Genomic DNA, 14,255 nt, shown 5'->3' with positions numbered 1-14,255 from the left:
AAGTTTGGTGACTATAGGTGGTTCATGCCTCTCTTGGAACCACTACATACCCACTTATACGCCCATGTCTTAAATTTTGTCCACGCCTAATGCCAAACAGCCTCCTTTTAGACCTCATATTGTGTCTATTAATCTTTCTAGAATTTTCATGACAAACCATTGTTTGATTTCCCAGGTAGCAAAGATATGTTGAGAAAAAACAATTTAACGTTCATTTAACATTGAGTCAACATTAAATCAATTATCTTTGAGTTAAGCATAATTTCTGTTCTTTAGTGTCTTAAATTTGCATCTCCCCAGTATACTTTCTCATAACTCTTATGCTTATCCATCACTTTTTATTTAACCACCTCAAGCTATCGTTTTTAAAGTTTCTTTAAAATTTTCATGTCCATTTTACCCTTTCTTTCTCCCTATCGTCTTCTCAGTTTCTTTCTCTTCTCTCTCTCTCTCTCTCTTCTCTCTCTCCTTCTCTTCTCTCTCTCTCTCTCTCTTCTCTCTCCTCTCTTCTTCTCTCTCTCTCTCTCTCTCTCTTCTCTTCTCTCTCTCTCTCTTCTCTCTCTCTCTTCTCTCTCTTTCCCTCGCAATACAATTTTTCTTTCCTCTCATTTCCACTGATTTAATTTCTATCAGGTGCTCACCCTTGGCCCACACGCTGCCCATCTCCCTCCTCTCGCACTCCGTCTCGTTACCAGTCAGGCCCCACCAACTCTCTCCCGCCCCGGGCGGCCACGCCCACCAGGCCTCCCTCCAGACCCCCATCCAGGCCCTCGAGGCCCCTGTCTCACCCCTCTGCTCATGGCTCCCTGGGGCAAATGTCCACCATCCCAAAACGCCTGTCCTCAGAAGGTACCAGAAACTCAAGACTGGGCAGCCATTGTGTTTTGGCACCACAGCTCAGGTTCACGTTTTTCAATCCAAATGCCTGATCCAAGGCTTCCACTAACAGCTGTGGGACTTTCTTTGTGTTTAATAAAATAACTCACCCCTCCTCTTGTTCCAGTTTCTATAGCCACCCGCCTTTCTATGCATGAGTGAAGTGTATTTAGGCCACGTTTTATTCTCACGTCTTTTGGTGTGCGTTTAAGTGCTGGGTGTGTATTTTGGCAATGGATTGCACAGATGCACTTTAACATTGGGGATGTCGGTTTCCAGTTAACTGACAGCCTCTTCAGTTAAAATATAATTTAGCTATAAATAATATTAACATTTAATTCAAAATTACTCAAAGGGCTTAGTCATGATTGTAATGGTATGTGTTAAAAACATATGAAGAAATATTCAGATATATCTCCTACATATTTAAAGAGTACATAACTAGGGATTTTTAAGGTCCTACTTTGGTTTATAGAGTGTCCAACAACAAGTTTATGTACATAGAAGGTGTAAAAACACTATTATTTCGTAATAATAGGTAGTTATTCTTACCATACTTTTTGACTGACTCTCAATTGATTCGTTCAGCGATTCATCTGTCTAATCCCCTCCTTTCCGCTAGCCTAGTCTGATGTGATTGGTCATATGGTCTAGTCTGCTGTGATTGGTCTACCGCAAATGAGGCTCACGAGCTACAGTGTTTGGGGGAGAAGAGTGAAGTTTTTGTGGGCGGTCCTAGCAAAACGTAGGCGGGAACTATATGTAGTGATGTAAATCCACAGCGGTTCGCGAATCGGACTAGGGGCGACTCGTCTGCGTGATTCAGATTCGACTCCCTTTTTTCCAAGCCAATAACGTTGTTATTCATTCACCTTCGGATTTACAACTTGGCAGACTGCTTACTTTCAAACACGGCAACATTACACACTGCATGAAATGTAATTTTCTTGATCTCATGTTATGTACTCTTTAAGTCTTATTTACTTTGGTAGGTGACCCCTTTTTATTTTACGGGATTTTGAATATCACGATTTACTAAAACAGCACTGGTTGCACTGGGTTTGGAGAATGCCACATTTAGACAAATGCCCCAAACTTGGCTTTATTTGATATTATGAAAATAAGAAATCTCATCTCTCTGTGAATGTAGGTCCTCCACGAATGTCTCCCAAGTCACAGCGGACCCCCAGACCTCATAGAGTGGCTTCATGTCGGGGCTGTGGGCCTCCTGCTGGGGATTTCATGTCTCAAGGTGCAGCGGAGGGTTCAGCTCCTCCACCTGCTCGCAGCAGCCCATCTGGAGGAACCTGGTCATCTGTTGTTAGTGGTGGTAAGTCTTGGGCTGTAAATCTCATGTCGTGAACACTGTCTAAGGAATAAAACTGCTGACTAATTTTACATCTTCCTTTCAGCGCACAGACCTCGTTCACCTCGACAGAGTAGCGTTGGCGGAGGTGCCCAGAACCCCTCTTGTGTGTCTTCCCCTCAGGCTGGCACAGTGCCAGTCGACTCTGTAACAGTTTCCACAACAGCGACATCACCCACAGCAGCAAACCCAGCCACCAACCTGGATGCATCTCCAATAGAACAGGGTGAGAAGTCCACATTGCACAATAAGTCACATGCAACAGTAAAGCTTGGAATTGTTTCTGCGCTTTAAAGGTTATGTATGAGTTAGATTCTGTTCAGCGATACTTTTAAGTTCAGACTTTTTTGTACAAGATCTTAAAACAGTTCTTTTTTTATAATAGCCAAAGAGTCAAGAATACTAGAGGCAAGGCAGAATTCTCCCAACGCCAACAAGGAGAATGTGAAGCCTCTTGAAAGTTCTCGATCCATCAGCAAAGGTGTGTATCTGCAGTGACTGTCATGCAATCTATTGTCTTTGGACAGCAGTTTTTAGTGTACATTTTTAGCTTTTGCTCAAGCTGTTTTGTTTGTGTATTGCTGCACACAGTTTTTCCGAGTTAACAAAAGAAAGCATGTAGAAGCAAAAACTGCAACCTGTCAGAATGAATTAAGGATGTGGCTTTTCAAGAATTTATATTTTACCACAAAATTGCTGACACTGTGAAGTAGAAAAACACAGACTTAAGACTACTCTGGAATTTCTATTATAAATCATATTCAATTTAAATGGTTAGAGCATGGCGCTAGCAACGTCAAGGTCATGGGTTCGATCCCAGGGATTGCATATACTCTGATACAAATGTTTAGAATAATGCAATGTAAATCGCTTTGGATAAAAGCCTCTGCCAAATGCGGAAATGTAAATGTATTTTATTTGACTTTTAGGACCTCCCAGCATGGCGTCAGACCACCGGAAACAACTAGATAATTTAAAGCAATTTAGTGATAATTTCAGGGTAAGTTTATTTTTCTCCCATTATTTGCGTTCTTAAACATTAATAAGTAATCTTCATTTCAATTGTGCCATACTTTTTAGTTGCAGTCCAGCTCAAATCCAGATCCAGTGTTTGAGCCCATGGTGAACAAGTCTCCACGGGACCTAGGGGAAAAGCCAAAGGATCAACAAGTTGACAAGAACGCAGGAGATTCAACAGGACCCAAAGTCTCCACAGAGTCCTCCAATTGTGAAGAGGGCTCCACTGCCGTTCATCTGAGCATCGGACCAACAGGAAGTAAAACTGGAACCGCTTCGCTGTCTCCCTCCACTGCCGTAGCGGAGCAGAAACGAGGGCCTGATGTGACATCTCAGGGCGTCCAGACCAGCTCACCTCTTGCCAATACTGCTGCAAAAGATAAAGACGATAAGGAGGAAAAGAATGACCCTGTAGCAGAGTGAGTCAGAATGTGATTCGGTTATCAAATATATTGTCAAATTAGTTAAACATTTATAGCATTTTTGAATGTGTATTATTTAAAAAAAGTGTATAAATGACAAGTTTGAAGGAAATATACATTTGAAGTTTAAATTAAATTTATTGTTGTTTTATTGACCTACAGAAAGTTTATGTATGATCTTGTATAATGTTTTCAGGAGTGTTAGAAAATCTACTCTCAATCCCAATGCCAAGGAGTTTAACCCAAGAGTGTTTTGTTCCCCTGTAAGTATATCAGTAGCTTATTTTATTATTTCAATTGTGTTGGAAACACTGTCTTATCTGGGATGGTATGAGACAAAAATACACTGTACCTTTAAAGTTCTTGGGTCATCTTTGTCATTTTAAATGTCAACTTTCAGTTGTCCTTTTACTACATTTAAAATTGTATCTTGAAATTTGCATGATTAAAGTCCTGGAAAAGTGCAAAGAAATGTAAATTGTTATACTTTGTCTTCCTTTTTGTTTTCGTCAGCCCAAACCAGCAACAACTCCCACCCTGACTCGGCCCCAGGGTCAGCCTAGCCCTTCCATTGTAGTACAACAGCCCCCTACCGTCTATGGCCAGGCAATGTTCCAGATGTATCCTCTGACTCCCGTCAGTCCTGGCGTACAGGTGAGCACCTCACATGACTCACTCTGAGTTTGTTTCTTCTCTTGTTTGTTCACTGCATGAAAGTCCACATCTGCCCTCAAAATATATAGATATACATACTTTATATATTTCTCATATGTGCCAAAATCCATGTTCTTGTTCATCCTACATACAGTAAGTCCATATGTCCTATTCTTCCATTTGTCAGCTGGATTTGTATAACTGCATGTAAACATGTAAGGGGCAGTCGTGGCCTAATGGTTAGAGACTCGTACCTGTAACCCTAAGTTGCCGGTTCGAGCCTCAGTACCAGCAGGGATTGTAGGTGGGGGGTGTGAATGATCATCACTCTCCTCCACCTTCAATACCACGGCTGAGGTGAGACCCTTGAGCAAGGCACCGTTCCCCCAAACATTGCCGTAGCAATGGCTGCTCACTGCTCTGGGTGTGTGTTCACGGTGTGTGTGTTACTCACTTCTGTGTGTGTGCACTTAAAAAGGTTAAATGCAGAGCACAAATTCCGAGTATGGAACACCATACTTGGCCTCACATCACATCACATCACTAAACCCAACACATGATTGTGCTGTTAGATCTGCAATTTCATTTCAGTTTGATTTGAGTCAGCAAAGGCTTGTTCATGCCAAGTCTGATACAAATAAGTGATGTTCACAGGATATTATTGACGTCTGTCAGATAAGACTCAAATTCCCCATGCTAACTTCAATGAAATGCAATCCTGTCATGAACATGCTGTATTGCAAATGACAACCCATTTCTAAAAATGTATTATTGTAAATTCTGTTTAAATACAGGGGTTTTGGGATGCATTGTTTTATTTTACATTCTTGTGCAGAAAAGTCCAACTTGGCATGAACAGGCTTTACGGATCAGAATATAATGTGAAACATTGGATTGGTAGCATGTCAACCTCCTGAAGGAGATCATGGTTCATCAGCCCAGCCCCAAGTCACACCACAGTGATATTTGATGTATTCACTAACTTTCTTTTGATGTTCAGATCAAAAGTAAAGCTTGAATGTTTCATTTTGGTATAGCTAAATGCATATACTCTAGTGTAGAGTGGAAAGATTTCAGTAAATAGAAAACCCCTTTTTTATACATTCTTGGTCACTCGCGTATTTCGACGGAAATCTTTAATTTAAAATTTATACAGCAAATGAAAATCACACTAAAGACTCGTTCTTTTTGTTTCTTTTCCCTCTTTCCTCTCTCTCCATTAGAAAAGCATTATCTGGAAGGTTTGTGCAATTCTAAGCTTCTTTTCTACTGAAAACATGTATGAAATTTTGCATATATATCTGACCACCAAATGTTGGTCTGCCACATTTATTTATCCTTTATCTGAAAATGTTTTATTTGATTTCCTCTTCATTTTTTCCACATCATTGATGCTTTATATGATTGAACTATTGTGTGCACATTTGTCCAAGTCAGAAAAAAATAATATTTATGTCTTTATTCAGAAGGTTTGAAGAGTATATATTGTTATTTACCAACTCTTCAATAGTTCAGAACAGATTCTTGCTGGGTTACAGTTTTGCAATATGTGTAAACAGTTTCATCTTAACAACATAAACAAATGTTACTGCGCATGCACACTTTTGTGATCCCCAACGTAACTTCCGGTACACATTCACAAACAATAGAGTGCCTGTAGATTATTTCTGATAACAATCAAAAGAAACCGAGAAGAACCATTACTTGGCTAAACTTGTCTCTCCAATATTTCGAATTTAGACTCCGATACCAAGCTCAACCGCTAGATGTTAATGTATCATAAGGTTTCTTTAAATGTGAGCAAACTACAGGACCCATTCAACAAATTGTTTATTTAATAAAATTAACCTACAGCAAAATTCAACAAATCGTTTATTTAATACAATTATTATACAGTGAAATAATATTACAAATTAATATTAACATACAGTAAATGAAAAAATATTACACACTACCCATACACAAACCAGAAGTTAACTGGGGGTCAGGCGCACGCGTCCAATGAAATGGTCTATAAAACCTAAATTTCAGAGAAATGGTTTATAAAACCTAAATTTCATATGGGCTGCATTTGAACAAACGAAACTAAATTACAATGCCTGCAACACATAATAGTACTACAGTGCATTTAACATCACAGGCGTTTGTCAAGAATGTCAAAACATAGATTAAGTTCTATATTTCAACTTGTGTTCCTTTTCCTTTAGCCTCCAGCCATGTACTCTGTTCCAGTTCCTCATATGACTATGAGCCAGACCAAGCCCTACAGACCAGGTAAAGGTGAGAATGCTTCTGTCTAAGAGGTGCTAAGTGCTAAATATTATTTAGAGCTGTTCAGTCATGAAATTCATTTTAGGCCGTCCCGGGAAGCTAATTCACCATGGGTTCCCTCTGGAGGTTCTAATGGGTTTTTAGAACAGTTTTTGATTGGTGGGTGAAATAAGGTCTGTGATTAACATTCCTTGAAGACACTTTCCTGTTTTGTTCTTTAACACTGAACTGGAATCTCTTGATGTTGGAATCTATAGCTAAATGTTAATTCTGTTTTGAGACTACAGACTGAACGGCTCTATTTCCGCTCTTTATTGCGATTTATTGTTCATCTTGTGTGTATTGTGTTTGGGCATCTCTGTATTTTGATTTATTGTTCATCTTGTGTGTATTGTGTTTTGGTCCATAGCTATCAGGAGGCATTGCTGGCAAATAAGATCTGTGCAAACTGTCTTTTTAGATGCTTGATTTTTTAGGTCTTAATAAAGTACATGTTTCCCATTGCATTTTCTTGTTTTGCTGTGTCAACTTGCAGTACCAAACATGCCACAGCAAAGACCAGACCAGCATCACCCACCTGGCACGTCTACAATGATGCATCCGGCTACAGCTGCCGGGCCACCCATCGTGGCACCGAACCCTACCTACTCCACCCAGTACTTCACTTGTAGCCCCCAGCAGTTTGCCAGCCAACCTCTGGTACAACAGATGTCCCACTACCAGTCCCAGGTACTGTAATATGAGAAACCGTTTGTGCTGTTCAAACTTGGAATTACTAAAACAGAAACAAAATATAAACACGACTAATAGTTATGCACTTATTAAATGTTTCTCTTTTCATGTGAATAGTGCTTTAAAATCGATTAATCACGATTTATTGTGATTAGTCATAATTAGTTGCGATTAATCGTTTTGACTGCATTGTTTATCGTTGTCAATTAATTTGTAAATCAATTGTGCTGTTATAAGTGGCACTGTGCTTTTAATTACTGAATCAGCATGAGAACAACTTTAAAGATAATATTTGGTGAGTGAACTAAAACTTTAAGAAAACTTTTAGGGTCATGTTGACTTCCCATGTTTCAGGCCCATCACATGTTCAGTCCTATGATCCAGGGCAGTGCGAGGATGATCACCTCACCTGCCCACGCTCAGCCCAGCCTGGTGTCCTCTTCCACCACTCAGTATGGTGAGCAGACGCATACTATGTATGGTAAGAGCTAACATTAGGTCTTGCCAGCTTACATCCTCAATTTGCTGTTATACTGTACAGTGCTAAAAAGATGTGACAGGCTATGGACTCATTTCATTTCCCTTCTCTCTCCATTAGATCAGATGAACTCACTGTCTCTGTGTTGTTCGAATAATCATTTTATTGATTATATTCTATAAAAGTATTCAAGTCAGTTGTAAAATAAAAAACCTGACATTCCTTATAGGTTGCATTGATTCTAGCTCACTTTTTGTCTACCTTTTAGTTTTAACCCTTGCTTTCATGCTGTGTTGCATTAGTAAATCCACAGTTTTACCACATGCTAACTGCTGGCACTCTCTGTGTTTCAGTGTCTCCAGCTCCCATTCAGCAATTTTCCCACCCAAGCTCCACCCTGCACCCCCACCCGCAGCACCCTCAACCCTCTGCCACCCCGACAGGACAACCCCAGCAGGGTACCCAGCATGGAGGCAGCCACCCGGCCCCCAGTCCCTTCCAGCATCCCCAGCACCAGGCGGCGGGCACCCCAGCCCAGGCCATGCACTTGGGCAACCCCCAACAGCAGCAGATGTACTCTACCCTTGCTCATACCCCACCTTCTATGACCCCAGGCCCTAACCCTCAGTCCCCTCAAGCCAGTTTCCCCTCCGCCCAGCAGGCCGTATACATTCACCCCCAGCAGATGCAGCATGGGTACAACCATAACCATATGGCTCATGTACAGCAGGTGAGTGGTGGCAATAAAGAAAATCAAATAAAGCTGATGTAAACACTATGAGTGTTCCATTGAGTATTTATTACTGCATGTTATTCCTTACTCTGTATTTCATTCACTGTTTATCCTCAAAAGGCTCACATGCAGTCAGGGATGGTGCCTCAACATCATGGCACTCCTTCCCACCCACACATGATGTTGATGGCCACACAGGCCCCTGGTGGCCCCCAGCCTGGACTTCCCCAAGGCACTCTAAACCCCATCTCAGTGTCTTCGACCACACCATACCCCCCCTACGCTCTAACCCCTGGTAATGATCTATTTAAGATAAACTAAACACACTGGTGACGTCAGGGTATAAAGTACCACTTAAAGTTCTTACTTTTTATAGTGAATGTTTGCAAGCACTGTTACATTTCCTATTAAGGTTCATACTAAAACAATTTTTGTGTTTCTACTTGTTCAGTACAAGGTCACCATCAACAGCAGCTGTAAAGGACGAAGAACAGCAGTCGAGTGGCACCTGATCCATCTGGCCTCACCCACCACCTACTGGCCAACCAATCTTTACCTTTCTTTAAAAAGCCCCTAAATGGCCACAAGAACTTGAGTCATGCTGCTCTACTGCAACCCACCAACAGTGATTTAAAAAAAAAAGCTAACAGGCGAAGATGTAGTGAACTGTGGCTTTTAAAAAGAGAAAAGAAAAGAGTTTTAACGAGGAATTTTCACATGTTTCAGTGACACTAGAACTCTTGCAGCGGATCCTAACAATAACGATAATCCCAGATGTTTGAGAAAACTGTGCATAAATAACTGGAACATTTCATCTGCACCTTCTAAGTTAATGATAATTCTTCCATTCATTGACAGTATTAACATTACTGTTAAATGCTGCTGCTATAGCTGTGCTCAAGACCTTGGGGTAAATCGACAATAAAAAGAAATGGTTCAAACCAAACTAAACAAATGAAAAACTTCCAATAATGATGTTTGGCAAAAACATGCAGATTAATTATTTATTAATTTAATCTGATGGCAAAACCCCATTAGACTTGACCGTTGTAAAACTGTCCAGTTAAAATAACTTTTACTTTGTAGATAATATAAACCAATTAAAAAAAATAAAAACATTAAAAAAAGTTTTAAAAACTTTATATGGGTTTGACTGTTTTTGCGCTGTGTCAGTTATTCGAGAGTGGGTTTGGTCCCAAGACTGGTCTTGAGACTGTTTTTGAGGGTCTAAGTTTGTTTAGTATTGATTGCATTTGTGGTCTCATCTTGGTCTCGAACTAGGGTTTATAAGATCGGTCATGACCACAACTGCAGGTATATGACTACTTTTGCCAGTGCATTGTCTGATGTTAACATCATTAATGTGGCTGGGTGTAAATAATCCTGCTTTAGGAAATTATTTGTTAATATTATAAATGCCCACAAAACTCAAGAAATAATGACAGTACTTGTATGAGATCTTGAGGATGAGTTTTTATAATTATAACATCTGACATAAGCAAAGCAATGGAGCAGTTTGAGAATGATTTATACATTATTGATATTGATTTTATTTAAATGTGTAATAATCAAGAAGTTCATATGAAATGACGTATTAAACTCATTGCCATTAGAAAAGTTTATATTTGTTTAAAGAAACAAAAAAATACTACACAACACATCTGAAAAAACTATTTTATGATGACATTTTAGGGAGAAATGTGGGTGTTTATGATGAATTTAAGGAGTGATAATCTGTTCTTTGTCTTGACTAAAACACTTTTTACAAGATTCACAAAAACTACACAAAATCTAGGTCAATACTTTGTTTTTTTCTTTTCGGTATAGTTTTCTCTAGTTATGCTGCCTTCACGTGCTCTCGAAATTCGATCATTCCCACTTCAACCCGGAAGTAACGTATGGATAGTAACATTAAAACAATGTTACTAATTATTTAGTTGCATTAAAACTACAAGTATCTGCTAACATTAAAAAAAGCACCGTGAAGTGACTCGAAGCGTCAGGTTGCAGTTCCGCTCCAGGACGCCTGGAGTCACACTGACCCCCGTCAACTTCAGTGACATCAGAGCCAGAAAGAGTCCTGTGTTCTTCCTTCTCGAACATGTGGAATGGCTGCTTGACGCATTCCCGTTTATAAAACAAGTATCAAAAACTAGGAATAAAGCGTTTTGTCATTATGGGTAAATTAAACGTCGTTGTTCTGAGATATCTTTCAAGAGATGATTTTAGGGTCCTTACAGCGGTAAGTATACATATTTAAAGAGACCATTTAACGTTAACTGTTTACATTGAGCTGAATCCAGTAAGCCATCAATCTGTATTTGTAATAACCATTTAAACTGAAGACCGCGACTTAATGTACTAAAATAGTATATAATATAATTTTCCATTATGCTAGATACATTTTAATATGGTTACTATTTATATATGGATTGCTTTTTGTAAATTCTCTTAGAGAATAGGTTACTACTATAATAGGTTATAATAGGTTATGTTGTCAACTGAGCGATCACGTTTATGTTTAACATAACGGGAACATTTGCTCCTGTAGTTGTGTTGTATGTCATACTTTGAAAAATATCAGTCAACCCGAAAAGTCCAGTAACTAACTTTGTCATCTTTTTCAACTATTCTCTTTTCTTGGGAAAACAGGTGGAGATGGGCATGAAGAATCACGAAATCGTCCCAGCAAGTCTCATCTCATCCATTGCCAGTCTCAAACATGGTGGATGCAACAAAATTTTAAGGGAGCTGGTCAAACATAAATTGCTGGCCTATGAACGCAGTAAAAGTAAGCGTTCCACATGAATTGTCATGTATTCATACTGTCCATGACCTTGTCTGAGTTAATTCAGCTTTCTTTGTTTTGACTTTTTTTGCTGTAGCTGTACAGGGATATCGGCTGAATTACGGTGGTTATGATTATCTGGCACTGAAGACTCTTTCAGCTAGAGATGTTATTCTGTCTGTTGGAAACCAAATGGGAGTTGGTAAAGAGTCAGGTCAGAACAATAATCTACTATTGCCAGTCTTCTAAATTTAAGATTATTATGATCAGGATCTCATAATTGATATGTCATTTTTATATGTATATAAATAGATATTTACATTGTTGCAAATGCTGAGGGAGAGCAGTTTGCCCTGAAACTTCACAGACTGGGTCGGACATCCTTCAGAAATCTAAAGAACAAGAGAGACTACCACAAGCACAGAAACAAAATGTCATGGCTGTATCTGTCCCGGCTCTCTGCAATGAAAGAGTTTGCATACATGAAGGTAATATCTAAATATTCTAAAATTCGATCTGTTCAATCTCTTACTTCTGCAGTTATAGCTGTTATGTGCAATAATTTGTTGCTTCTATTGTAACATGTTATGATATACGAAAGTTTATACGTTTATTTTTAACAGGCGTTATATGATCGAGGATTTCCTGTTCCAAAACCAGTAGACTACAACAGACATGCAGTGGTTATGGAGCTCATTAATGGATACCCTCTGTAAGTTTAATGCGACTTTACTTAAGATAAACAAAACAACTTTTTTCATACATCAAAAACTCTAGCCTAGTGGATTGCGCTCCGACTGATATATATATATATATATATATATATATAGGCCAATGGCGCTTTGAACAACCCAAGTTTGAGTCCTGGGTCATGGTCATTTCCCGACCCCCCTCACTCAAAAAGTTTCCTGTCATTCTCTCTACTGTCCTTGCCAATAAAGCCATACAAAAGCCAAAAGAAAAACTTTTCGGTAATGTGCTTTGTTAGTTTGTACTGTATAGAACTGTAAAATATAAAGATGTTAAATCTGTTTTTATAGATGCCAAGTTCGACAGATTCAAGACCCAGCGACACTCTACAGTGAAATCATGGATCTAATAGTCAAACTTGCTAATCACGGCCTGATCCATGGAGATTTCAATGAATTTAATCTTATGCTCGATGACAACGACCATGTCACAATGATTGACTTCCCTCAGATGGTCTCCACCTCCCATCTAAATGCAGAATGGTAACTAAACTAAAATATTCATTATTACTTTAAGGCACTGCCTGGGATATTGAGAATTTGATTTGTTTTGCAAAGGTACTATGATCGGGATGTCAAGTGTGTTCGAGATTTTTTCATCAAAAGGTTCAACTACGAAAGTGAACTATATCCAACATTTAAAGACATCAGGTAATAATTTGATAGCAATCTCTTTCGGAGGGCTTTAAGTACTGTTTCTTCATTATCAGTTAATACCTGCAGGCTTTTAGAGATCAAACTAAGTTGTCATATATTTCTCTATGCAGAAGAGCATGCTCTCTTGATGTGGAAATCTCAGCTAGTGGCTACACCAAGGAGCTGCAGCAGGATGACTCTTTGCTCCATCCTGAAGGTCCAGAGGGTGAGGAACTCTGTGGAGATGAAGACAGTGAACACCCAGAGTCTGATGATGAAACATGTCAGCTGGCTTCAGAGGAGGCTATCAGCATGGAGGAATATAAGACTGCCATGCTGGAGCTGGAAGGTCTGAAAATTAGTAAGGAGATCCCATCAGAGGAGAGCGATGTGGAGGAGCACGAGGGAGCTGAATGTGAAAGCAAAATCCCCTCAGAGGACATTCAGAAAGAAACTGTGTGTGACATTAAGGACTTGGGGCGGGAAGAACAGGGTGAGGGAGGGGATGAGTGTCCGGATTTGGTTGACATGTCTGCAAGCAACAAAGAATTCAGACCTTTCAGGTAAAAGAACATTACATAGAAATTGATGGGTTGATGTTGTGAGATCAAAAAACAAGGAAAAGAGCTCAAGTTGAAGAAAGTGTTCCAGTTGAGAACAAAACGTTGTGGGTTAGATTCCCAGAGAACACACATACTGATCACATGTAAAGCTTGAATGCACTGTAAGGCGCTTTTGGATAAACTGAATCAACTAAGATTAAAGTTATTGTGGTGTTATGTTCAACAGAGACCAAGTTAGGACGAGAACAACAAGTGAAACGACCATTGGAAGTGTCTGCAGTTGTTCAACCATTCCACCTGTGAGTAGAATCCTTTTAAATGTATTATTATGTTTACTTGAGTCAGTGTGATGCAGTCAACTCAACATTCAATTTTCTTTACTTGCATCACGAAGTCAGATGTTATGAACTAAAACGTTTCTGTAACTTCCGTACTCTGAAACTTGTCATTTGGCTATTTCTAATGCAGGAGATCATCAGGCAGAAAGTAAAGAGACAGCTTACCAAACAGCAGAAGGCCGCTCAGAGACGACGTCTTCAGAAGGGCGAGGCCAATCTGGTGACAAAAGAGAGGAGAGAAAATCACATGAACATCAAGAGCAGTCTGGAGGCAGATCAGTTTTGGGGATGAGGATGGCACAGAAATGTCACCCCAGGACTTTTGACATTTATTTTGCATTTGTTGTGTGAAAATTGTGTATGAAAATAAAACGACTGCAAAAAAGTCTGCCAGCAAAGGTGTCTTTTGTCTGACTGATTTTGTGACTTACAATAGGCATCTATGAGTAAATTCTCTGATTATATCATAGTGTACAGGTTTGACTTGCTTTGATCATTTTAAGTCAATTAAATAACATAACAATAATGTTAACATGTTATTTTACACACATTTGTATTCGTTATCTTTCATATCTTTTCGGGTAAAACATTTTTGCAAGCGTGTCAATTATACACACCCAGTACTTTTTACA

At 39.3% G+C, this 14,255-nt stretch overlaps 2 protein-coding genes across 7 annotated transcripts in view; both read left to right on the top strand.

Annotated features, from left to right (window-relative positions):
• atxn2 (ataxin 2) overlaps positions 1-9,246 on the top strand; it is a 31,271-nt gene extending 22,025 nt beyond the window's left edge. The window contains exons 11-25 of one of the 6 annotated variants that reach the window (XM_057353637.1): positions 634-849; positions 2,027-2,206; positions 2,289-2,468; positions 2,628-2,723; positions 3,172-3,242; positions 3,323-3,678; positions 3,878-3,944; positions 4,195-4,335; positions 5,559-5,576; positions 6,543-6,615; positions 7,142-7,335; positions 7,693-7,795; positions 8,170-8,546; positions 8,670-8,844; positions 9,001-9,246. In XM_057353637.1, coding sequence (XP_057209620.1) covers positions 634-849; positions 2,027-2,206; positions 2,289-2,468; positions 2,628-2,723; positions 3,172-3,242; positions 3,323-3,678; positions 3,878-3,944; positions 4,195-4,335; positions 5,559-5,576; positions 6,543-6,615; positions 7,142-7,335; positions 7,693-7,795; positions 8,170-8,546; positions 8,670-8,844; positions 9,001-9,029 — 2,276 coding nt within the window. In that variant the 3' untranslated portion in view covers positions 9,030-9,246. Of the gene's footprint in view, positions 1-633; positions 850-2,026; positions 2,207-2,288; positions 2,469-2,627; positions 2,724-3,171; positions 3,243-3,322; positions 3,679-3,877; positions 3,945-4,194; positions 4,336-5,558; positions 5,577-6,542; positions 6,616-7,141; positions 7,336-7,692; positions 7,820-8,169; positions 8,547-8,669; positions 8,845-9,000 lie in introns of all 6 variants that reach the window. The other 5 variants (XM_057353610.1, XM_057353601.1, XM_057353627.1 and 2 more) reach the window with 5 other exon arrangements.
• Positions 9,247-10,618: 1,372 nt separating this feature from the next.
• On the top strand, positions 10,619-14,019 carry riok2 (RIO kinase 2 (yeast)). Its single transcript, XM_057362901.1, has 10 exons — positions 10,619-10,791; positions 11,202-11,340; positions 11,435-11,551; positions 11,650-11,825; positions 11,961-12,049; positions 12,378-12,569; positions 12,645-12,737; positions 12,854-13,285; positions 13,512-13,584; positions 13,754-14,019. Exons 1-10 carry the CDS (start codon positions 10,726-10,728, stop codon positions 13,913-13,915), a joined length of 1,539 nt encoding a protein of 512 aa, XP_057218884.1. The 5' UTR covers positions 10,619-10,725; the 3' UTR covers positions 13,916-14,019.
• Positions 14,020-14,255: the final 236 nt, after the last annotated feature.

The sequence above is a fragment of the Triplophysa rosa genome, linkage group LG2, assembly GCF_024868665.1.
Source record: "Triplophysa rosa linkage group LG2, Trosa_1v2, whole genome shotgun sequence".
NCBI lineage: Eukaryota > Metazoa > Chordata > Actinopteri > Cypriniformes > Nemacheilidae > Triplophysa > Triplophysa rosa.
The sequence above is the reverse complement of the archived record's forward strand: the minus strand, read 5'-3'. Positions and strand labels throughout refer to the sequence as shown.

What these genes read in the sequence shown, in the direction of transcription:
- riok2 (XM_057362901.1), top strand. Translation starts at nt 10,726, where the DNA reads ATGGGTAAATTAAACGTCGTTGTTCTGAGATATCTTTCAAGAGATGAT. An exon ending in GGCCTATGAACGCAGTAAAA is followed by an intron (nt 11,341 to 11,434) that starts GTAAGCGTTCCA and finishes TTTTTGCTGTAG; the next exon opens with CTGTACAGGGATATCGGCTG. An exon ending in AAGAGTTTGCATACATGAAG is followed by an intron (nt 11,826 to 11,960) that starts GTAATATCTAAA and finishes TATTTTTAACAG; the next exon opens with GCGTTATATGATCGAGGATT.